Below are 23,694 nucleotides of genomic sequence, written 5' to 3' on the forward strand. Positions count from 1 at the left end.
CAAGGAGTTTAAAAAAAAAAAAAAAAAGACGACAAATAACTCAAATCAAACCTGACATTAAGCTTGAAATACAAAAAATGGCACACAAAAAAACAAAAAAAAAACACACATACACATTCTGGAAAAAGGAAAACACTGTGATTACATTTAACTGTAAAGCAATGTACCAAAAGCAGATCATTCGATTTATTACTATATTAATCAGTTATGCATTTATCAGGATGCTTTGGCTGTTGGTTGTTTCCCTATAAGCAATGACTTTCTAAATGAGCATAATCATCCACCAAAGCACACAGAGTTCAGTCATATTTTTCATCACAGCCGACATCATCAAAGTAATTATCTGCAAGGCGCAGCATTTGGATGACGGCACTGAGAAGCAGGATATCGGTGTTGCAGTCCAGCTCTAGTTCATTGTTGTAGTTCCTGACTGGGACGATGCAACACACTGGAATGCCAAGCCGGGCTCCAACCTCCTGCATCTAGAGATAAAGAAAGAGCAGACCTGTTACACGCAGCACACAATCAGTTTTTGGAATTGAAAGCCCTTTTTTTTTTGGAAATTAGCTCAGTCTTTGTAATTTAAGCATTGACGGTTACCTGTTCAACATAATTCAACCCTCCATCAAACCAAATGTCTTGTGAAATGTATATTAAAGTATTTTCTGAGGATCAATGTCTGACAGTACATGGATTCTGATCACTTTAAGCCACTCAAAGTCCTCCTCACCTTCCCTTCAATGAATTTGCTTTTGTAAACACTTGATACATCGCTGGCCACCAACTCACACGCCTCATCCACCTTGGTCAGAAGAACAAGCTGAGGAACCCCTGGAGAAAGTGAGCACATCAGCATCTTTATTCTTACTGTTCACTGGACAACAACGCTGTCCAAGTGGGGTAAAGCCAGCACACTGTGTCATCTCACTCCATTGTTCTAGTTAATAAATAATCTAATAATTATTACCTTTACAGCAACTACCTCTTACGGTCTTCATTTGATTAGTGTTGTTTACGCACTAATAGTACTAATTAAAAATAAAATAATACATTTTCATTGATTTAAACAATTCCCCAGAACTAGCAGAGAATCTATGCCATGCCTCAGTTGGCCTTCTCCAGGTAACAGGTTTAATAAACCATAATAAATCTCTGGTGAACTGGAAGACCTCACCGATCAGGTTGATCTTCTTCCGAATGGTGGTGAGTTTTTCTTCCAGCTTGGCCGACATGATCTTCACTTTACAAGCATCCATCACAAAGGCCACACAGTGGATTCTGTCCTTCAGCTCTGCTGACTTTATAAAGCCTGGTGTGTTTTTTTGTATGGCTGTGGATGGGTTGAACTACGAAAAAGTACAAAGAATGCTATTAACAAAGATCTCTAATTATATATTTTGCTACTGATGTAGAGACACGATTCGCTAATCTTGTACTGGTACAATGAATACATAAGTGGCCAGCGTTCACAAATCTCCACCTTCCCCCTGCTTTTCCATTGTCCTTATTAAAGTATACTGCAATATACCATTGGAATATACCATTGAAAGTCATAGATAGGCAAGTGCAAAATGACCATGCAAAGTAACCTGTGCTGAATCACTGGGATCCTTTAAGACCCAACTTGACAAAGTTTTGAGCTCAATCAGCTACTAGGAACCGGACAAGTACAGCTGGTCCGAATGGCCTCCTCCTGTTGTTATATCTTCTTATGTTCATATGCACCCTGTAAATATTTACCTGATATCTGTCTGGAACATGCCCATTTATGATGCTGACCACATCGTCCACATCCAGCCCTGCCCCGGTGACCTCCTCCAGCCCCATGGTATCACAGAGCACTACAGGCAGGGGCTTGCCGTCCCGGCCCTCCTTCACGAAATAGCTCCGAAACTGAAACACACAAAACACGCATCAAACACACATTTCATATCATGGGTGTCTAGAGTAGCCAATTAATAAATTGGCCATCAAATCCAAATAAATACTGCTCCGCATTTGCTATGTGATTAACGATTAATTTCTAAAATCTGCATGCTTACCAAACGAAGTGAAGTGGAAAACCCTGCACAACAGCTTCAATATGCATTATCCATAACTATAAAATACTCAGGGGTAGATGTACTAACAAGGGCCAGTCACAGCACAAACCTACCGCAATTTGTATTTTCGTTGCGACAATTAAAAAAATATACATTTTGTTGTATGTACCAAGCGAAAAGATGTTAATATACTCATTAAAATATTTGTTGCATCCTCTAGCGAGATCTCTAGCATTGCGAGAGTCGTAAAACATTTTTTTTGAACAAATAACCACAAGATTGTGATTTCAGATTATGAAAAACCAAACAAATTGATTAACCGCTTTTGTTTTGGTCTACAGTTCTACTTGACAGTATCTAACTATGCCAGCTGAACTTGTAATTCTAACTCAGTTGCTCTGATCAATATGTCTTTGTTCCACATTTTCATTCCGGTACCTTAGTAGTCAGACTGGTAGCTGAACTCCCAGCGGAAGCCTGGCTGGTCACATGACCTCGGAAGACTGAGTTAACAGAGTTGAAGAAGCTGGATTTCCCAGCGCCAACCGGACCAACGAGCAGAACCCGAACTTGTGGGACCGTGGTCACAGGTGGTTTGTAACTCCTGATGGTGTCAATTAACTCTTTCCTTTTCCTGATCGTGACAGAAAACAAATCACTGTTAACAAACAAGCAGCAGACACACACTGCTGGGGAGTTGATAAATCTATTTCACAGTTACTGAAGAAAGTGCTAATCACGGTTTGCAATGAGAACACGTACCATTACCATGAATATAGACTGTTGTTAAGAACTTCGAAGCAGAGAAGTTAAACACCTTACAGTGTTATTTGGCAAGGACCTCCCTCGTAAGATCTACCATAAAATCGGTTTTAAATCAGGGCCCATAGACAAGAGCTCATTCCAAGACTCAACACAGCAGTTGAACCTGTAATGTAATGAAATCCCACTCACTCTGCCTTCCACTGGACAGTCCTCCACGGCTTCTCCAGCATATATCCAAGAGCTTAGGATAAAAGTAAATAAATCAACAAACAACATCTTCAGTACACTCAAAACAACTACATTCAATTGAGCTTCACAATACCATGAACAACTACCGAGGCACACAGTGCTGCAAGATCACCTGTGTGAATCACTGGCAAATGACTTATGGTAAATACTGCCACACTTGATAAGTCACACTTCTAGCTCTGACTGGGTACCCTAGCTACTGTTGACTCAAAAGACTTTTTGAACCTGCTTACAAGACTTTGTCTTAATGGTAAAGACATAAGGTACACTTACATTCGACTCGATACACTTCACATTCAGTGAGATTTAAATCACCCCCGTGCAACTCTTCAGCATTGAAGGTATAGTACTGCCCTGGGTTCGTGATGACTGCTGCCACATTGTTGTTAAGAAATACAAGTGCTGCCCCAAAATTTGGCCCACCATTATTATCAAGGATGGCATATTGGGCATTGGCAACAGGAATCCGGAGAGGCTGTTTTTCTGGATCATTCGAGTTCCAGCTGAAAATGAAGGCTTTCTCGTCTACCAGGTGCTGCCCTGTCTGGGCAAAGCTCATGCTGGTGTATCCCCCGAAGATGAAGCCGGGCTTGTTGTATCCCACGGTAAGGGTAGGACCTTGCCTGTCACATTTGCTGTGAAATTCTGCACTGTTGTAGCCATGGACATTGGCTTTGTAAAGAAGACTGAGGTTCACCGGCTCAAAGAGAGACCGCAACTTACGTTCTGCTTCTTTGGACAGATTTGATTTGACCTCGGCCATTCTTGAATCTGGAAAAACAATTATGGGTTTGATAAGTAGCTTAAACTATGGATTAAAGTAGCAAACTGTCCCCCAGGCATTACAACTTGTGATAGTGTTTATTTCAACAGCACTGTGGCCTCAAGTTGTGACATGGCTGTTACTAGGCACTGCGCCAAAGTCAATGTATGTCTCAGATTGAACTTTTCTGATAAGAAACGTGCAGTCAGAATCTGGTTTGCACAGAACAGCAGTAAGAACTCTCCAGATGGGCTGGCTTCACCAAGTATTCACTCCTGCGCTGTGCTGTGTGATTGCACCATTTTCCTCTACAGCGACCATTTTGAAGAATGAATCTGAAACATAACTTGTCCTTTCATTTTCCCACACATACAGAAATAAAAAAAAATAGTGTGACGCATGAAATCACATAATATATTATGAAATCACAACATACAGTTTAATATAAGTATGAAACCATACACAGCAAATGTATTACACAATTAAAACCTACAAATATATTTTCTTTAAAAACCTAGCTTTTGTTCACATATATTATCCCAAAACAGAAACGTACATCAGAGCAGGAAAACGCATTGGTAAGACGACAAACAAATAATAATTGCATCCCTGTGCTAAAACAACTGGGTTAATCTCAAGATTCTGTATCCCCCAAATCTGGCATGTATAAAATCATCCACCAAGCATTGGGACAGATGAATACACGTGGAACAGCAGGACAGGACTTCTCTGTCACCCATGTGTATTTATCCCGACCCAAAATGGATTTTGATACAAAAACAGCAGGCAAATATGGCGCAGATAGAGCATGCCAGGTTCATATTCACAATGCATGTGTTCCCACTCCTGACCTTTTTTTTCTGAATGAGCCCTGCCCTTTAAAGTCCTCTGCTGTGTTATAAAGTATTACTGTGATGCGGGTTCTCGTGTATAAAACTAGGGATTTGTCGGTTAGTCTCAGTAACTTTCACTGCTTTAAACATCTCTCTCTAAAAGCCACAATCAGTGTTAGAGCTGATCTGGGATTAAGAATTATTCTCTTGATCAAGACAGTACTTTCTAAGTTTGGGTTTGTGAAATCCTATAATCAAGTTATTTTCTGCTGCCCTTTGGTACTGAGCATCACCTTTCTTTTAAACAGTAGGTTGGATGATTGATTGATTGGAAATTGATTTGCAGCCACATTCCTCCAGATCATTCACCATCACACCAGACAGTAACTGCGGTCATTCTGTAGATGAGCCTATGCAGACAAAAAACAAAATCACAGTCCCTCACTCAGCTTCAGTTTTGCATTGAAATCTACTCTCTTGGTAGCTGTTTGCTACGTTCTTCTTTAATCTAGGTATTCTGCACACTCTTCACCTTCAGAGAGCAGACCTTGTTGCCTTTTCAGTTTGTTTATATCCCCTAAAGATACTATCAGCTTTAATCGCACAAACCTCCTCCATCCTTCAAGCCATCTTGCCACGTTGTAGTTCGTGAAAGCAAAGAAAAATGAATTTGTTATATGATTAGGTTTTAAACCTACAAATTAGATATTTTGCCAAGGTTCATTAACCTTTTGGAAATGTATAAAAACTATTTTAAAGGTATCTGCGAGGAAATATGACATATGATCTAGAATTACATTTAATTATAAGTATTATAATAGGAAACACAATATCCACAAATATTGAAAAGTTATTATATCAGTAGGATTACTATTATTACTATTATTAGTAGTAACAGTAGTACCAACCCTCTTGATTTTTTCTCTTTTCAGGTAGCGGTGTTCTGGTGTCCCCACAAGTTTAGTCAAATCTTATTTTTTCTGGTGTCCATGAATCTGTCAGCACTGGGTAAAAATGTACTTTCAGACACAGGGAATGTCCTACAGGAGGATCCTAAATATCACCATGATAAGTACTATATGACCCCTGGGATTTTTCCAAAATTAATGATATCCTATTCGGATATTGAATAGGTTAAATGATATATTTTACTATAGGATAAAGTCAGAGACAAACAGGTATCCGAGTTGACATTAACTCCTCGTGCGCACGCTTGTCTCCACTTAGTTTTCGTGTAAAAAAACAAAAAACACAAAACGGCTGAGCCTTGGCATTTGAGGGGGGCCACGGTAATTGCCTACGAATACCTAAACGGTCTTTTATCATGACAATTATCAGTTTGTCTAGTTACGGTAAAAAGTGACCAGTAAATCTCGTTCATCTGAAGAATTATAGACGGTCAACCATGTCTTTTTTTATAGATAGACCATTTTTCACAATTAATGGTATATTTATTAGTGAATTACCAGTGAACGTCCCCCTTTTTTTGACGATGAAAATGAGTTTTTATTTTGACTAACTAATTACAATTTAAAAAAAACTTTTACCATAAATTTACACTAAAATACTATAAAAACAAATCATTAGCAAAGTTTAACAAATTTACTCTTAATAAAAAGAGTTTACGTGCACTACAGAGCTGCTGTTCTTACAGCAACTTCCAACCAGCAATAACCACGCCTCGGACTTCCCTCAGTAATACTATCAGTATCAAACTCACCATAGAACAGACATACATAGAGAGGGGGAGTCCACTGCAAGATCTGACCTGCCACAAGAGGGGGCCCACGCAAACCATGAACAAAACACATACAATGGTGAGGGAACACAAAGGACATGTACATTTACATATAATTGTGCATCCCCACAACACATTTAACACACAATAACACAAATAACACTGTTAAAACAATACTATTTGCAATCAACCCTGCAATGGATTCTGGGATTACATTTTTAACGTAATTAGATGTGATATATACTGTATTTAACCGTCAAAAGATGTGGGCTGTTAAAACAACGGAAAATGTCTTTTTTAAGGAAATGGTTTTAGTATGACGGTAATTTGTTGTTAAATTGAAGGTAAATTGTCATTTTATAAGAGAAGACAAGTTACCTTCACTGTTTACCAGAATTTTACCGCTGAATTTACGGACATTTTGTTACAGTGCAGCTAGTCCCATAATCCCCGAGACACGAAGACAGGACAGGTTTGTAAAACTGACCCTAAACGGAAAGAAATCAATCTAAATCATAAAGTGTTAACCCTTTGCTACAGGCAGCATGACGACACAACAGTAAAATGCGCGGTTAATCTTTTTATTTACATTAGTATTTTATATGGGAGCTGATTATATATATATATATATATATATATATATATATATATATATATATATATATATATGTGTGTGTGTGTGTGTGTGTGTGTGTGTGTGTGTGTGCGAATGTATATTCTAGAATAGATCACAACCAAGATGTTGTCAAAATGTTAATTTGCTCGCAATATAAAATGCACCTAGTTAGCAAGCTGTTTCATAATGTGCTGGTACCCCTGCGTGGAGCGAAATCGTTAACAAATGCCCCACATTGTCGTAGGTGTGCCTATGTATCTACCACCAATTCTTCCGCAAAGAAGTGCTTTGGATTGTCACGGGGTGTCCTTTCAAGTCTCAAACACAGAATCAGCTTCTACTGCATATTTCAAAACATAAAAACACAACACGACGTATGGGTCATTTTTTAAACCAACACCGTTAAACTAAGTTTTACTTACTGGTCTCAAATGAACAGTCAGTCAGGCTGCTTTCTTCGTGCGGCGACTCCGAGGCGTTTTTCCCGACAATGGCTTTGTATCATTGGTAACTTCGGGAATCGAAAGTGAAGCTGAGAAATATAAATTGACGGTGTTTTCCGAAGACTGCAATTCGCAACCTTGAAGTCTTCCTCGTTTAATCATTTTAACTGTCTTTTAATACGGGCAGTAGAATTTGTACTTGAAATAAGAAGAATCCGCAACAAAAGCTCCAGTTACACCGTGTTATTTAATCGTATTATGCTGAGGAAATGCATATTGATGTTAAAAAAAAATAATACTTTTAATTATTCCACTTGGCCTCCAAAGCATTGTGTAGCAGAACTTTTCATAAAAGTAGAATGGTTTGATTAACTTTTTTTTTTGGTTAAACATGACATTAAAAAAAAAAAAAAACCCTCACTGACTCGCCCACCAGGGAATTGGGAGAAGTGTTAATTCGTGCACATACATGTCATCAATAGTAAGGAAATGCACATTAATTATCCGGGCTGCATTACTTTAAACCCCTTTGAAGTTTTACCGTTTATCATCAAGACAGATTTAACAGGTGACAGCCATGCCAGTGTGCGCTCTGTGAGGATTATTAATGTAGATCAGTTTTTGCTGCAGGAAAAATGGAGATGAAGAGGAATAGTCAGATCTGCTTCAAGTACGTTTTGTTGTCACATTTAAAACAGTTTGTTTTGGCTGCCCATGGTTGACCAATTAGAACCTGTCTTTAAAAATCAGAAAATTCACTTAAAACCAAACCCGATCTGAAGTTCATTGGAAAACACACACAGTGAGCAGCAACGTCACAGTGCGCGTCGGTGTTCTAATTAATGCTACAGTAACGCATTAGCTGCGCAGTCCACAACAAAAAATATAAAAAATAAACTCTGGAGTCCTTTGCAAGACAACCCCACCCCGAACACGAAATGATTTCGAGGTTCAAAAAATTTTAATTAACCCAACCCAGTCTAGATAGTGGCGTATTTCGGGTTGGGGGTCCTAAAAGAGATATTATATACAGGTTTGCAGAAGTATTCACCCCCTTAAGTTAGTACTTGATAGAAGCACCATTTTCAGCGTTTACTACTGTGAGTCTTTTTGGATAAGTCTTTGCACAGTAGATTGGTGACATTTTAGCCCATTCTTCATTCGAAAATTTCTTCAGTTCTGATAAGTTTGTTGGGGATCGTCGATGGACTGCAATCTTCAAGTCTCGCCATGAATGTTCGATTGGATTCAAGTCAGGACTTTGACTGGGCCACTCAAGAACATGAATTCTCTTCTTGCTCAACCACTCCAGTGTGGCTTTGGCTTTGTGCTTCGGGTCATTGTCCTGCTGAAATGTGAATTTCCTCCCCTGTTTCAGGCTTATCTGACTTATACAGATTTTCAACAAGAATTCACCTGTACTTTGCACCATCCATTCTCCCCTCTATCCTGACAAGCTTCCCAGTCCCTGCTGAAGAGAAGCATCCCCATAACATGATGCTGCCACACCATGCTTGCCAGTTGGGATGGTGTTGCCTGGGTGATGTGCTGTGTTGGGCGGTGTTGGGCATGCGCCAGATGTAACACTTGGAATTTAGACCGAAAAGTTCAATTTCTGTCTCGTATGACCACAAAACCTTATTGTTGATGTGTGAACTGACTCCCATCCCAGACACAGAACGTTGCAGATCTCTCAATTGTTGGCTTCAGTGACATCCTGAACCAGTTTCCTGCTTGCCCGGCTGCTCAGTTTGGGAGGTGACCTGATCTGGGTGGTATGAGGCATCTTCCACTTCTTAATTATGAACTGCTGAGAGGGATAATCAGAACCTTTGAAATTTTCTTGTACCCTTCTCCTGCTCTGTGCCTCTCTACCACTTTATCCCTGACTTGTTTCGAAAGCTCATTGGTCTTCATGGTTGCTTTGTTGCAGTTTGAAAGTCTTTATGTACCTGAGGGAAATTATCTACAAGTTAAACCACTTTGAGTACACACAGGCCGAAATCATTTCACTAACATTGTGACCTTTCAAACAAATCAATTGCACCTGAGCTGATTTAGGGCTGCAGTAGCAAAGGGGTTGAATACTTATGCAACTGATATTAATCTGTTTTTCTCTGTAAATCTTATTTATATTCTATATGTATTTTTTTTTAACTTTATCAGTGTGGAGTAGTTTGTGTAGATTCTACATGTAAAGTCTAATTTGAAAGCGTCGTGGAGTACGCTCAGGTGCCAACAAAATGTGAAAATTTTGCAGGGGGGGAAAACTTCTGCAAACCTGTCTGTCTGTCTGTCTGTCTGTCTCTCAAAATTAAACAGCCAACACTATTGTGGACTCTTGAAATACTTTATTTTAAATTCTACAGTGAATGTTCTTTTGAGGTGAAGTTACACATGCCTAGAGTTACTGGGAAGTGGCAGTGAAACGGTTAATTTTACAAGCTAACTCCAGCAATGGAGCTCACTGCAGATGGAATGGTAGTGACATGTCATATCCGACTGAATGTTCCCCCCCACCCCAATGGACAACACAACACTGAAATGTTACGTGACCTCACAATGGCAGCCACATTAGGTCGGAGGTCAATGTCATGGTAAATATGAAGTCACGGTCTCAGACGGTGTCTGAAATATGAAGCTTTGGCAGTGCAGCTTTGTGGATTGACTTAATTTCATTTCTGTCTGTTGATGGAATGTCTCATTGTCTCCGATTTGGTGCAATGGTGGAATGGTCCGCTTGAGTCGCCTCACACTTCTCTCTCCTCACTGACTGCTCAGGCACCACGCGGCTGCGTTCCTGAACATGGTAAGCCAGGGCGAGTGGGCGACTGCGTCTCTCATCTCCGCGGGGGCCCAGGGCCACTGCCAGCCCAACACGGTCCGCTCAGGGTGAGGCATCATGGCTAGGTGGCGCCCGTCTGCGGAGCACAGCCCGGCGATGCCGCGTGGAGAGCCGTTGGGGTTTAGTGGGTATTGCTCGGTGGGGGACCCATAATCATCCACGTAGCGCAGAGGAGCCAGAGACTGGGAGTCCAGGCGGTCCAGGAGAGCCAGGGAGCGGAACTGCATGTAGCCTGCAGGGGGAAGAGGGATGGGTGAGGAGGGTGAGGGAGACAGCGAGAGGAAATGAGGTTGTTTGATCACACTTACCCTCTCCGTGTGCAACCCAGACGCCCAGCGTGGATCCCTCCATGCCGCGCAGCATCAGAGCCGGGGAGGGCAGCAGCGCCACGCTGACGAAGCGAGACTCGAAACGACCCGACTGGTTGTGAGTGAGCAGCACGCCCTGCACCAGCGAGCCCTCCTCTGAGGGAGGGAGGGAGGGAGTAAGAGAAAGAGAGAGAGAGAGCGAGCGAGAGCGAGAGAGTGTTACATAATCAGACCAAGTACAAAACAAAATGAGATTGGTCTGTACAGAGCTCCTCATGAGCCGAATGTGTGATAAAACATCCTAGATATTTAAAATGAATAAATAGTTGAAACAAATTGTTATGAGCACAATGTTCTCTTAACAGATACAAACACCTGTTAATCTTTACAGCATGTTTCCTAGCCCTGCTCTTCCACTCCCCCCCCCACCTGCCCCCCAGTAAGTACCTTTGGGATCTCTGTCCTCACTCTCTGACCCCACCCAGCCCAGCAGTGCCATCAGCTGGCAGCCGTTACACACGCCCAGACTGAATGTGTCCTCCCGCGAACGGAATGCTGCAAACTGGGCGCGGGCACGGGGGTTAAAGGTGACAGTAGCGGCCCAGCCTGGAGAGAGAGGAGAGGTGAGGGGTCAGATTTGATTACATGACACCATTATTACATTTCTGCACTGAACTTACAATATCAAGCAGATGCAAAAGCAAAAGCCTTCTTTTTTGGGACCTTTTCCCTGCCCTAGTTCTGTGAGTCATTTCTTGCGTTACCAGTAACAGCACCCCACCTGAGCCTTCCGCTCACATGCCCTGTTGCACATGGGGCACCACACCGAGGACTGACCTTTCGCTGACCCCAGGACGTCCGCGTAGCTGAAGCCACCCACAAACACCACCCCCCGGAAGGGGTCAAGGGTCACTGTGCCGGAACAGAGGTCCTGCATCGTCACGTCCCAAACCTGAAGAGGAGGTACGGGTGATATTTACACTCGCACCCAAAAATCATGGAACAGATTCACCACACGAGAGTCTGAGATGCCACTGACCGATTGACAGTCTTCCTGGTTTCAAGTCCGATCTATGCAATGTGTTAACTGGGCTAGGACAGTAGAGAGAATTCTCAAAGCCGACCCCCACGTCGAATGCTGGGCAAGCGTACCTCAAACCCGGCCATGAGCAGAGAGGCAGCCATCTCACGGTCTCCGTTACTGCCCTCCTCACGCACCACTGCCACTCGCGGACGCACCTCACCTGAGGACGGGAGCGAGAGGCAGAGGAAAGGAGAGGCAGTTAGTATGAGGATAACCTCTGTGTATTTTGTGTATTCAGAACTGGCATTGGCAATACAGCGCTACCTTGATGTTCCACCATTCGACAATTCATTCATCTGGTAAATTCACTATTAGACAGCCGTGCGATTCATAAATCGAACACGTACTGCACTTTACTCTATAAAAGGCTCTTCGCTAATTCACTGTTTTTGATATCCCATGTATTTTGATGTAAAAAACAGATTGTGGTATGCAGAGGGAGCGCTGTACTGTGCTTGTACAATGTGCTGAGGAGACAAACACCCTTTGGTTTGAGACTGATGCAAATGTAAAAGCAGGACCTAACAGAAGGCAGACCTGCATATCTAAAAAAAAAAAAAAAAAAAGGTCACACTACTGTTTTAAGGTTGCTTCAAAAGACCCTAGAGAAATGTATGAGGAAAGACTTTAGTCTGCACAAGGGTTAAGGTGCTTTAAAAGTTTCTGTCTCCTCTCTGTTGACCAAAGGAAGCCGAACCATGCCTGCTGTGGAGTTCTGCTGGCAGGAGACACACTGTTCCCTCTCTCCAGCAATGCTGAGCACTCCTGTGATAACTGTGTATTAAACTGACATGAAAACCCTGCCTTCAGATTCATCTGTCTCAACCACTGCTCTCACCCAGCTCCTTGAGGATGGATGGGATTACAGCAGGGTCAAAGGCCAGCTTGTAGTTTGGTCCCGTGCGATTTGCTAGTCCCTCCTCTTCCTGCTGGACGCAGACAGGGTTGGCCTGCAGCCTCTCCAGCTGGAAACTGGTCGACTCCCACAATCCTCGGAGGCTGGTCATCCTCTCACACAGCACTTCCTGTCCACGCACGCTCACTTTCACCTGGGAGAGGATCACAGTGAAGATCAGGCTAACATGCAAATATCACGCTCTGTGTATGAAGAGAACACCCAGAACAAAAACAGAATAGACTTCCTTCAGTATACTGGGAACCAATTCACAAGATCTCTTTTTACCAACAGATGTTGAGTGGTGTCATTTGCTCATCAATAACGCAACCAAAAACACTGAATAAAACAGAAGGCAATGTCAACAATTCTCAAGCACATAATGTTTAAAGTACATACAGTAAATGACAGTTTTTGTTTTAAAAAAGTACACCAGTGTCTCACCATGGAGTTGGGTCCGAGGCCCCTGGTTCTCCCGACGGTCAGGCAGCTCAGCCCAGCGTCCCGATACCGATCACACACCTGGGCCACACTGGACTCTCGGACCTCCAGAACCAGACCCAGCTCCTCCGAGAACAGCACCTCCAACACTGAGCCAAGAGACAGAGCCGGGGTTCAGAAAACCAAGCTGGTGATTTTTATTTATATTAAAATATGATTACATTTGTAAAACAGGTATAATTGGTACCATATTACAGTAAAAATAACCCTGGCACCCCATACCTATTAAAAGAAAGGCGAGAGAGACCCCACTGTACAGCAGAATGGCTTATTTCAGACATCATTCATGCCTTGCTTTCCTTTGCTGGATACACTTGGTTTTCTTTTATAAACTCTGCTACATGAACGTGATCATGTTTGCCACTGTCTACACTTCAAGCTGTGTTGGTTTATCCCAGCAATATGGTCGCTTCTCACCTCCAGCCCCGTCCAGTGGCAGGTCCACCTCTATCCCACGATTCCCGGCAAACGCCATCTCGAGCAGACAGGATATGAGCCCTCCGTCGCTGACATCATGTCCCGAGCTGAGGAGGGAGTCTTGGGGTGGGGGGGGAAGGTGGGGTAAAATACATTTAAAGATTTTCACAGGTTTACAGGATTACCCCCCCCCCCCCCCCCCCCCCAAAGAAAAAAACCAAAAAATCTCACACACACACACACACCAGATGCTAGGGTTCCAGCAGCAGTGCCAACACTGTTGCACAGAAAGGAGTCAGGACTCTGCAATTCCATATTTTGTAAAAGCAAGTTAAAAAGGTTAGTTTATGGGTTACAGGGTTATTGTAAATTTGATTGGCGTGTGAGAGCTTGCACCAATCGGAGCAGAAACGAGCGTGAAATACAAACAAAAAAAACAAAACAAAGCTTTCTTGTAGGTCAGAGGTGAGGGATGAGGGGTGACTCACCTTGCAGCAGGCTCTGCGTGGTCTTGAAGCAGGTGGTCAGCTTGTCTGGGTGGTCGAGGTCTGGAGTCCGGTCCCCAAGCTGAGAGAAGCATTGAGCCAGCGCTGACCCACCAAGCCGGTACTGACCCGGGCTGAGAGGGACGTAGAGCAGCACGCCTGAGCAGAGGAGATCAGTCAGAGAGACCCACCCACACCCCACTCTCCCATAAACCCCAACCAACACCCACACTCCTCAGCAACCCAATCACACCGCCACCCAGTCCATCTCTTCTCACATCACTTATCTGGTCTCTTATCTGTTAATCCTCATTACCAATCCCTGTCCTACCCTCAGTCACACACCCCTCCCCCATCACTTGCTATGCTTGCCCTCTGGCCTCACCTTTTCCTTCTGGGTCCTTCAGATCAGGGGTCACTGTGGCTGTGATGTCCGGACAGACAGCATAGACAGAGATCACCAGAGCACCTGCGCAAGACAGAGAGAGGAGAATACAGATTACACTCATGACTGCAGGGCACACATTAAAGACTCCAATTGCACAGCAGTTGGGAGCCACTCCAGGGTTTTGTTAGTGTGAGTCTTAGACACAGCGTGCTCCTTTTGAACAGGTAACTTACAATTCAGTCTCAAAAGAAAAACCTGTCGTGGCTCAAACTGCTGCACAAAGGGAGTTTCATTACTCCCTGGACTGAAATTATGGTTTCTGTGAAGAACAAACTGTCAGCTTAACTAAACTAGATGTGCTGCTCATGCTGTTTGTTATAACATTTATTTATTTGAAAATAGCTCAGCCAGCTTGTTGTGAACCTGGGTAACCAGTCTTATGCATCTGTCTTTTTTGTTCCTATAGCACCCCCTATTGAGTACAGCGTGTACCTGGAGCCTTGACGGTCTCATCTCGAACCCGCGCTGCCATGCTCAGAGAATCCTTGCCCCCGTCTACAGCCACGCCTAGCTGCGCCATGACATCACACATCGCAGAGCATGCCTCTAGTAGAGCAGTGCCCTCTCCTGGCAGCTTCGCCGCCCACATCCAGTTACCACTGCACTTCACATCCTGATAGACAGGGGGAGACAGAAAGGAGAGAGTTAGCACTGCACTTCACCACCTGACAAACAGAAGGAGACAGAGTTATCACTGCCTCGTAGTAACGTTTTGCACAGAACTCCAGACAGAGGCATGTCAAGAGTTACTCAGAACTCACCCTGAGGTCGGTGACTCTGGCGAAGACCAGGTTAGTGATCGCCTCTGCCACTGCCATGCGCGCGCCCGCCGCTGACGACACCAGCCCTTTGATTGGCTGCTCCCCCACTGCGGTTGCCGCCCCCACCGTGCCGAAGGGCGAGAGAGAAACCACTGCAACATCGGCCAGGGGGGTGTGGAGGGGACCCACACACTGCTGCTGGGCAACCAGGCCTGTCACTGAGCGATCCACCTGGGGAACGGCAGAGACAGAGAGATAGTGAGGGTCTATTCAGATAAACTGGCATCACAAAAAACTAAAAAAATTATATAATACATGCATATGGTAGAGAGACATAGAGAGAGAGAGAGAGAGAGAGAGAGAGAGAGAGAGAGAGAGAGAAAGCGTATGAGAGAGAGCTCATTCGTCTCACCTTGTTGGTCAGGTATCTCTTGCTTGCCACGGCCGGTAACTGGAGCACACGACTCAGTGCGTCCCGTAAAGACAGGTCAGCGGGTAGAGTCAGAGGTCGCAGGTCAGGCTTCTGTCGCTCCAGAACAAACTCCTGAAACCCGGGAAACACAGACTAATCCTCTTTGAATTCTCAGTTTCTGTCTAGAGAGACATACAATGCAACTTACACTATCAAAGACAAGCTGCATGTTATCTCACTCTATCCAGAGACAGAGAAATGGTGATGAAGCTGGCCTCTGGCTCCTACCTTCTGAGGCATCTTCCCCAGCACCCAGTCCAGCTGAAGATCCACAGGGGTGCGGTCACGCTGCTCCACTCCTCCCTCCGAGCCTCTCCCCTTCTCTCCATCACGATCATCAACCAAAAGAATCTGCAGAGACGCACGGCAGCAGCTCAATCACAGAGTTCATTTTTATACACAGTTATTAAAACATTCGATAGTGCAATATTAGAAATACTAGAAGATGCTTAATAAATTCAACAAAACATCCTCCGACTAGAAGTATGGTGCTTTGAAGACACACAAAAATAAAAATCCTTGAGTCAAAACGGTTGTCACTGCGTTGCTTACAGTATATCTTAAAAACATTGAAGACACTGAACAAGATTTATTTAAATTTATTAAGATTCTTTTAGTATTTCTATATTGAGTTTTTTTAAGGAGAAAGATAGACACGCAGACCCACACAGCTACGCGATGAGATAGAGAGAGCCAGAGAGTATCAGCCAAAGCTGCCACAAATCTCACTCCTCAAGACAGACAGACGCACCTTGCCGTCCCCTGTGACTCTCCCCACAAAGTCCACGGGACACTTCTCTCGCTCGCACACCCTGCGCAGGAAGGCCGTGTCGGCGGGGCGCACCAGCAAGGCGTTACTCTCCTGGTACTCTGCACCCCAGATCTCCAGCACACTGAGCGTGGGGTCCCCTGTCTGAGAGACAGAAAGAATATTTGAGAAGTCTTGTTCTTTTCTATCACACGTTAGCCCCACCCTTATTTAATGCCATAATAGAAAGCAATGCCCAGTGTCTGAGAATAAAAGAGAAAGCTACAGAGATTATTCTTGTATAACAGTCTTGTGAGCATTTTGGGTGGGCAAAAGGATTATGAAGCAAAAAGAAAGAAAGAGATGTCACTCCTAATCCATAAGAGACAGGGTCAACTGTACATATTAACTTACTATAAAATCATCTTTTAAAAAAAAGACAGTAAATAGTTAATGCTCACCTTGAACCTGCTAGCATAGATCACAGCTCCAGCTGGCTCACTCAGTTCCTTCAGAACGTTACCTAAAGAGCAGGAAACCAAAGCAAAAGAGTTACACCAGGCTAACATAGTTCCTCTATGATGCTACCTATTCAACAGCGAGAGTGTTACATTGTCAGCCTTCCCCTTGGCTCACAGAGTTCTTGTCTTGTGCCGCACACTTACCGTTCCCCCCCGCGCCCTGGTCGTGGATGCTGCATACCGGGTTTCCGGCGCGGTTCTCGATGCAGGCTCTCAGCGCACGGTTCATCTTCTGCTCCATCTCGGCATCGCCCCGCTGCACCGCCCCGAAATCCAGATCACTTGAGTTATCACCCTGCACCTGGGGGGGTGGGGGGAGAGGAGGGACTGAGCAAACTCAGTTGTGTGCTAGTAAGAAAGAGAGAGAGAGGTGTGCTGTGTACCTGTATAGAGGAGGCGGCCCCTCCCCCAACCCCAATTCTGTAGACAGGACCCCCAATCTTCACAACCTCCATGCCTGAATAGAAAGAATGAGAAAGAGTATAAATAAATATATATAGTAAATAGTTCTGCATATTAGCTACATTAACCCTAGCAATACTTCTATGACTTGTTGACTTCAGGGCCGTATAAATTTGAATTTGAGAGAGAGAGAGAGAGAGAGAATTTTCCTTCACTTCCTGACATCAAACAAAGTGGAACCAAGGCTCCTCCCTTCCCCCCACCCACATACCTAGCTCCGCCCCTTCCTTTGTGACGTGTTGATCCTCGATGGAACCGATGCCCCCGCTGAACATGATTGGCTTGATCCACTCCCGCCTCTCACCATTGGGCAGCCGTATTCCAAAGGAGCGAGCGAACCCTACAGAGAGAGAGGGAGAGAGAGAGAGAGAGAGAGAGAGAGAGAGACATAGAAACGATATAAACGTGACTATAGTGTGCAATTCACCACAGCTTATTTCATGTCAATTGAAATTAATTTCAATATCAATTTTTCAATTTAAATATCAATTTATTTTAGTGGTTACCGGCGAGGACTGGCTCCCCAAATTTGTTCCCGTAGTCGGACGCGCCATTGCTGGCTTCGATTGCCACCTGCAGGGGTCTCGCAAAGCTGGGGGGGTACTCAAACTCAGGCTCCTCCCACGGAAGGTCGTGACCTGATGACAGGACAGATGGACAGCAGATTGGCTCCTGGCTGACTGGCTCTTTGATTGATTAATCCAACAGGCCTTAAGTCGCACTACCTCTGATGCACCCAGTCAAGGGTTTCAGAACTACCTTCAGATAAATATTTCGATGATCAAGTGCCAGAAGGTATGACTTATTCATGCTGTGAGGAGAAGTGCATTCAGTTCATTCCCAGCAGTTTTACCATGGGCTGACTGTTCAAACTCCTGGCATCTGCTCATTTCAATAAGACACCTCAATAAGGGGAGTTCTGAAACCCCCTACCTGGTGCAGGGCCAGCGAATTTCAATCCCTGATCAAAGGCATTGACATTTTACAAAACATCCTTGCAAACTCAACAAAGACACATCAAAACCGTGGAACAGAGACCTAAGTTCTACTAACAACTCTGAGAAACTGGGGTCTGGAAGTCTAACTGGTTTTGAATTTCTGGGGTTCCACTCGGAGCCCGGAGGGATTTCTATCCACCTGGAATGAGCAGGTTTCCGAAGCAGTATCCTGCGGTCCCTGCGATGACGTGCGCGCCCCTCCCTGTGCTCTGGACATCCCGAATTCGACCCCCAGTTCCTGTAGTGGCACCGCTGAATGGAGCGACTCCTGAGAGGGGAGAGGGGTAGGGGAGGAGAGTTTAGAACCACAGCAATGGGCACAGTCAGTTAAGCCTTTTATTTAATTTATTTATTCTGAGTTAAAGAAGCGAGTAGAAGCGAGCGCCTAACCTGTAGGGAAGTTGTGTGTCTCGGCTGTGAAGATGACGTGTCTCTTGGAGGGGAGTCTCTGGTACGCGCTGGCCTGGGTCGGGTCTGTGGGGAACAAGCTCTCCACCTCCCTGCCCTCAATCCCACTGAAACACACAAAAACAAACAGGGCTGAGAAACAAAAAAACGCAGCTCCCACACCTTCCTCGTCAACTATCAGCCAGCCTCCTTCCTTCCTTCAGCCTGAACCCGGACCAGCCTTATCAAGATCCCAAGTTCTATTCACGAGCACCACACTGCTTGCCTCCCTCCCAGCCTCTCTCTGTGTCCCTCCCTCCATGCTTCCCAGTGCCTCCTCTCTCCTTCCAATCCTTACTCTCTCTCCCAGTTCTGCTCTCCATGCTTCCCAGTCCCTCCTCTCTCCCTGGTTACCTGCTGTTGTCACAGAACTTGATGACGTTGTTCTTGTTGCTATGCTGCTGTGTCCCCATGATGAGGCTGAACAGAGTCTCCTCCTTCTCCACTCCGTCGACCTTCATGCGACCCCTGAAGAACCAATGGCGGCTGTGCTCACTGCGAAGGGGATTATTAGTTATAAAGAGTATGATGAAAAAAGTGTAGGCTTGCAACATACAACAAATTATTTAAATCATACATAAATAATATCATATACAAAGATAGGACATTTACAAAAGAGGAACAGAACAACATACAAAAATTCATAAGAAGACATGGAGCCCCTGGTCTGGAATGAGTTAAATCTCTTGCCTAAATGTTTGTGATGAAATCAGGTCCCTGGGTTCAAAGATGGGGGTCTAAAGGTTGCAGTAATCCCAAAGCAAGCAGGGCTGAAACGCGCCTCTCACAAAATCACTGAGCAAACAGAGCCTCAGCAGGGCTCCCCTGGACTTCAGGAGCGTGTCACAATTCAGACTCTACCCCCTGCAGATATGTGCACTCCACACACTAGAAAAACAGACTAGCAGGTCACTAACCGCACAAACTTCTGTTCCCATTGATTATTCATCAGAAATGTATATATGTTCTGAGCCCATTGCTCTTTACTGTGAATGTACATACCAGTTGTGTTCTGCAGTTCTGTGTCATGTCTCGCTCTGATTATTGCATATTCACTGTAAAGGGCTTCGGGATCTCTTTCTGAATCGCATCATAAAGTGCTGGTGAAGATGACCCTGACCGGCTCCTACCTGTTGGACTGAGCCAGGTCAAAGCACTCCACACTGGTAGGGTTGCGCTGCACTCTCTGGAACAGCGCTGTGTAATAATCCAGATCCCAGGAGTCAAACGCCAGCCCTGAAACAAGCACACTCATGTTATAGAACTGGACGAGCTAAAAGCCAAACGTGGATCTCTCAGCTCCCTCATTGGCTAGCTGGCCCATCCCACAGTTCTTACCCAGGTCCCGATTAGCTTTCTCCAGCGCGGCCCGCCCCTCCCCAAGGATGTCCACCTGGAAGACCTTCTGTGGGAGGGTCTCCACAGCGAACGATTCGATTGGTTGGGAGAAAATGCATTCGGTCATTTTGTCGAAGAGGGAGCTGGTCAGTCTGTCCACCTCTCCGTCCAGCAGCTTCTCCTTCTGGCCATCCCTAGACTGAGGACAGGACAAAGATACACATTGCATCAACACATGGTTCAGTCCCATCAGAAAGTCTAGTCCCTGCTTATCAAATCAGCCACACTTTAGACACTCCATCACACATTCTGCTGCAAAATCCAAGTAACTAGTCTGCATTTGCTTCGTGCCACAATCAGTGACTGATTACACCAGCTCCTTACTGATACAGTACCTGTATCAGTGATTGATCTCATACCCTGATTGTTGTATTCTGATCAGTTACAGTGCTCTGTAATGCTCTCGTACCCTGATCAGACTGCTCACACCGTTGTCTAATGCTCTCGTACCCTGATCAGACTGCTGGCACTGTCCTGTAATGCTCCTGTACCTGGATGAGGTGTCTGCGGGAGCGCTCTATCCGGCTCACAGCTCTCAGCCCCACACTCTGACAGATGGACACAGCGTTTGTTGACCAGGCTGTGGAGAAATTCAGCCTGGAAACAGAAAGAATGTCCACATTCAGTACAGAGTTATTTACATTTAAGGTCTTCTTCTTCTTCTTCTTCTTCTGCTTAAGACACAATAATAAACCCTGAAGTTTCTATTACTGAACATTTTGTCGAATACAGTATTTGCTTTGTTCTTTAACTCATTTCTCACCTGGGACCGATCTCCACTAGCCTCTCTCCCTCTGCAGGGTTCAGGAAGGGCTTCTCTCCAACCAGCTCAGGTTCGAAGGGGGAGCTGAAGAGCCAGAGCAGGGCCTCTCTCTCCTCTGAGCTCGGGGCAGAGGTACCTGGGGGAGTAAGAAGAGGAGCTCCCTGTCTCACACTGCTTCTAGAGGGCCAACAATCACACACGCAAACACACAGCTTCTACACATCACACCTGCTTAGAAGCAAGTGCCTTTACCAAGTTCTACAAGAGCAGCTCTGGTGTAATGTGCATTTAACCCATGATAGGGCTTGAAACTTGCACCAGCCCAGCAGCCAGTCCTGAGTTGCAGAACTCTCCTTGTTTAGATATATAGTTGATCCTGGTAAATCTGCTCTAAATTAACACAGCACGAATAAGTCACACCTGAGCCTCTAGGTTAACTTGCAGGAGTTGCTCGTGCAGCTATAAAGGCTGTATCTGTAAGACAGAGACTTTTGCTGCCTGCGTGTTGCATAGTAAATAACGGACACACGAGAGACAAGCCTCCTGTCAACAAGGGGTCAACTATCAAATATGATTGGCTAGTATTGCATCTGCTGCCGTCAAATCACAGAACAGTGTCCTAAACTGGGAAACGCACTGGCGGCTTCTCGACAGCGTGTAGATCAGTGTGGTCACAAACAGCAACATGTGTCTCCCTCTTGAGGCCGTCAACAAAGACTGCTAGTGTGACCTGGGCTTAAGAAAGGAACAATCGTGACTCCTAATCATTTCAATAATATTCTTGACTGAGGTTCTGAAAACTCAGGACTGGGTGCAGGGCTAGCGCGACTTTCAATGCAAGCCCTGCCATGATCACTTCAGTACAGCGGAGGATGGTTAATCAATTCAACATCAAGGCTGAAAACGGTTGGTTTGAAAGCAAATCACAAACCAAATCAAATCTGTTTTAATTACATCTTTTCAGCATAATGGAATGCAGTGACACAAGTAAACTCTTTGTCAAAAAAAAATAAAACTATTTTGGGATTCAATTACAACAAATTTAAACGAAATGAACTCATTTACAGCTACCAGACGGGAAGCCGTACCCTTGGAGTTAATGACCAACACGGAACAAGAACAGACTGTCTGTCAACATGACGGGACTCCAGTCAGCTGATGATACACTTCACAGATGATAGTATCAGACCGCCCAGACAGCTGTATATGAACATGTCATACAAAGGTAATGGAAGACTAACCTAATCCCAGAGGTATGTCTTAAAAGGTCACTTCTGAGAAGACCAGAAAATGAAAATAAAGATTAACAACATCACTTAAACCTGAATACGTCTCTCCCTCTCCTACCTCGCCACTCATTCTCCCTCTCTCTTCCCCCTCCCTCCCTCAGTCCCTCCCCTTGCTCACCGCTCCACTCCACATTGAAGCAGGTCTCCGTCTGGATGGTAATTTTGGGGCAGCTCTGTCCCGCTCGCTGCAGGCCACTCCCCTTCTCATCCTCTCTCCGGTAAAAGTGCAGGATCACCATCTTCCTTCAGACCTGGAATCAGAGAGACGTGTCTTAAGGAGTACCCTCCAAAGGCAATAAAACAGTATGCACGGTACAGAACCAGCTTGCAGTGGCAAGAACGAAAGAGGGAGCCGTGAAACGACCGAGACGTTCCCTGCTTGTTTAATACTGTTAAAATTGTCCTTCAATTGGCTTCATGACGAATGGGTAAGAGCAAGGGATGCCTGACTACTTCAACAGCCAGATTGATCCATGGTGGAAATATCTTATTAAAGTTTTTCCATAATTGAGTAGCCACAGACTCTAAACTACACCCCTAAGTAAAAACCTCTCCTATAAGGGATAGACTAAACTATGTTCTGGGTCTGTCTCATCCAGTCAAACACCACTATAGGCTCTCAATTCCGGTCCACAGTAGTTGAAGACCGGTCCAGGTTTTTGTACAAACCATATTATACACAAATAAATACAGTAAATGCTACAGTATTTGACAAGTTTTATAGCTAGTGACATGCTCTGGATAGAATCAACAAACACCACAGACCTAGCTGGAGTGGCTGGCTTTTTCATGCACAGGAAAGCATTGCAGCCTGAAAACTAATATTGGAAAACTCATAAGTACATAATGCCACTACGACTAAAATAGGACAGGCATGCTTAGTGAATTTAGATAGAGAGGGTGCATAGCACTTTAGACCCAAAAGAGATCATTTTATCTAAGTTAGTTACACACAAAGTGAGCTTCTGCATCAAAGAAACCCCTGTACTAACGCGAATCACGTGTAGGTAAAAAGTTTAGCATTAAAAAAAGTAAGTTGTCTCTTAAGCAATGAATGCATATATCCATGCACAGGAAGTTTAAAACAAAATTCGAGCTGTATGGAAATCGATTACCTCATTATATATACATATACAGAGAGATAGATTTTAAAGAGCAAAATGCAACACAGTACCTTTCTGCTTCCGCGATCCTTCTCTGTTCCTTTCTGCCGCTGCTCAAAATTGAGTTAACCCTGCAATCCACGTGGCCTGGCCCTGGTCAAAAATATTTATTTCTTTAACCTTCTACGCATGCGTCAGTTCCTATTTTATTAACTCCTAAAGCGCCGCTCATACAAATGGATACCATACATTCGCTATAAGGACATGGATATGTTTGTTTTAGAAGCCACATCTTAATAT

The 23,694-nt window shown here is 44.5% G+C and overlaps 2 protein-coding genes across 8 annotated transcripts; both read right to left on the reverse strand.

Annotated features, from left to right (window-relative positions):
• LOC121326899 (interferon-induced protein 44-like) lies at positions 1 to 7,844 on the reverse strand. Of its 7 annotated transcripts, XM_041270534.1 has the most exons (10): positions 7,429 to 7,844; positions 6,373 to 6,420; positions 4,946 to 5,062; positions 3,330 to 3,827; positions 2,997 to 3,048; positions 2,481 to 2,676; positions 1,741 to 1,893; positions 1,175 to 1,346; positions 731 to 831; positions 1 to 482 (listed from the first exon to the last, which is right to left on the reverse strand). In XM_041270534.1, exons 4-10 carry the CDS (start codon positions 3,817 to 3,819, stop codon positions 300 to 302), a joined length of 1,347 nt encoding a protein of 448 aa, XP_041126468.1. In that variant the 5' UTR covers positions 3,820 to 3,827; positions 4,946 to 5,062; positions 6,373 to 6,420; positions 7,429 to 7,844; the 3' UTR covers positions 1 to 299. The 7 variants fall into 7 exon arrangements, with proteins under 7 accessions (XP_041126468.1, XP_041126467.1, XP_041126470.1 ...); XM_041270533.1 differs by lacking the exon at positions 6,373 to 6,420; XM_041270536.1 differs by lacking the exon at positions 6,373 to 6,420 and having other exon boundaries at positions 3,780 to 3,827; positions 7,429 to 7,838.
• Positions 7,845 to 9,719: 1,875 nt separating this feature from the next.
• On the reverse strand, positions 9,720 to 23,660 carry pfas (phosphoribosylformylglycinamidine synthase). Its single transcript, XM_041270193.1, has 29 exons — positions 23,466 to 23,660; positions 22,410 to 22,542; positions 21,003 to 21,138; positions 20,731 to 20,836; positions 20,180 to 20,378; positions 19,972 to 20,077; positions 19,196 to 19,336; positions 18,785 to 18,909; positions 18,534 to 18,662; positions 17,903 to 18,034; positions 17,608 to 17,736; positions 17,318 to 17,391; positions 17,079 to 17,235; positions 16,875 to 16,936; positions 16,417 to 16,578; positions 15,894 to 16,016; positions 15,606 to 15,737; positions 15,194 to 15,424; positions 14,865 to 15,045; positions 14,370 to 14,453; positions 13,988 to 14,143; positions 13,500 to 13,619; positions 13,026 to 13,171; positions 12,525 to 12,735; positions 11,755 to 11,846; positions 11,440 to 11,554; positions 11,050 to 11,208; positions 10,603 to 10,758; positions 9,720 to 10,526 (listed from the first exon to the last, which is right to left on the reverse strand). Exons 2-29 carry the CDS (start codon positions 22,528 to 22,530, stop codon positions 10,216 to 10,218), a joined length of 3,996 nt encoding a protein of 1,331 aa, XP_041126127.1. The 5' UTR covers positions 22,531 to 22,542; positions 23,466 to 23,660; the 3' UTR covers positions 9,720 to 10,215.
• Positions 23,661 to 23,694: the final 34 nt, after the last annotated feature.

The sequence above is a fragment of the Polyodon spathula genome, chromosome 14 (assembly GCF_017654505.1).
Source record: "Polyodon spathula isolate WHYD16114869_AA chromosome 14, ASM1765450v1, whole genome shotgun sequence".
In the NCBI taxonomy this organism is placed as follows: domain Eukaryota; kingdom Metazoa; phylum Chordata; class Actinopteri; order Acipenseriformes; family Polyodontidae; genus Polyodon; species Polyodon spathula.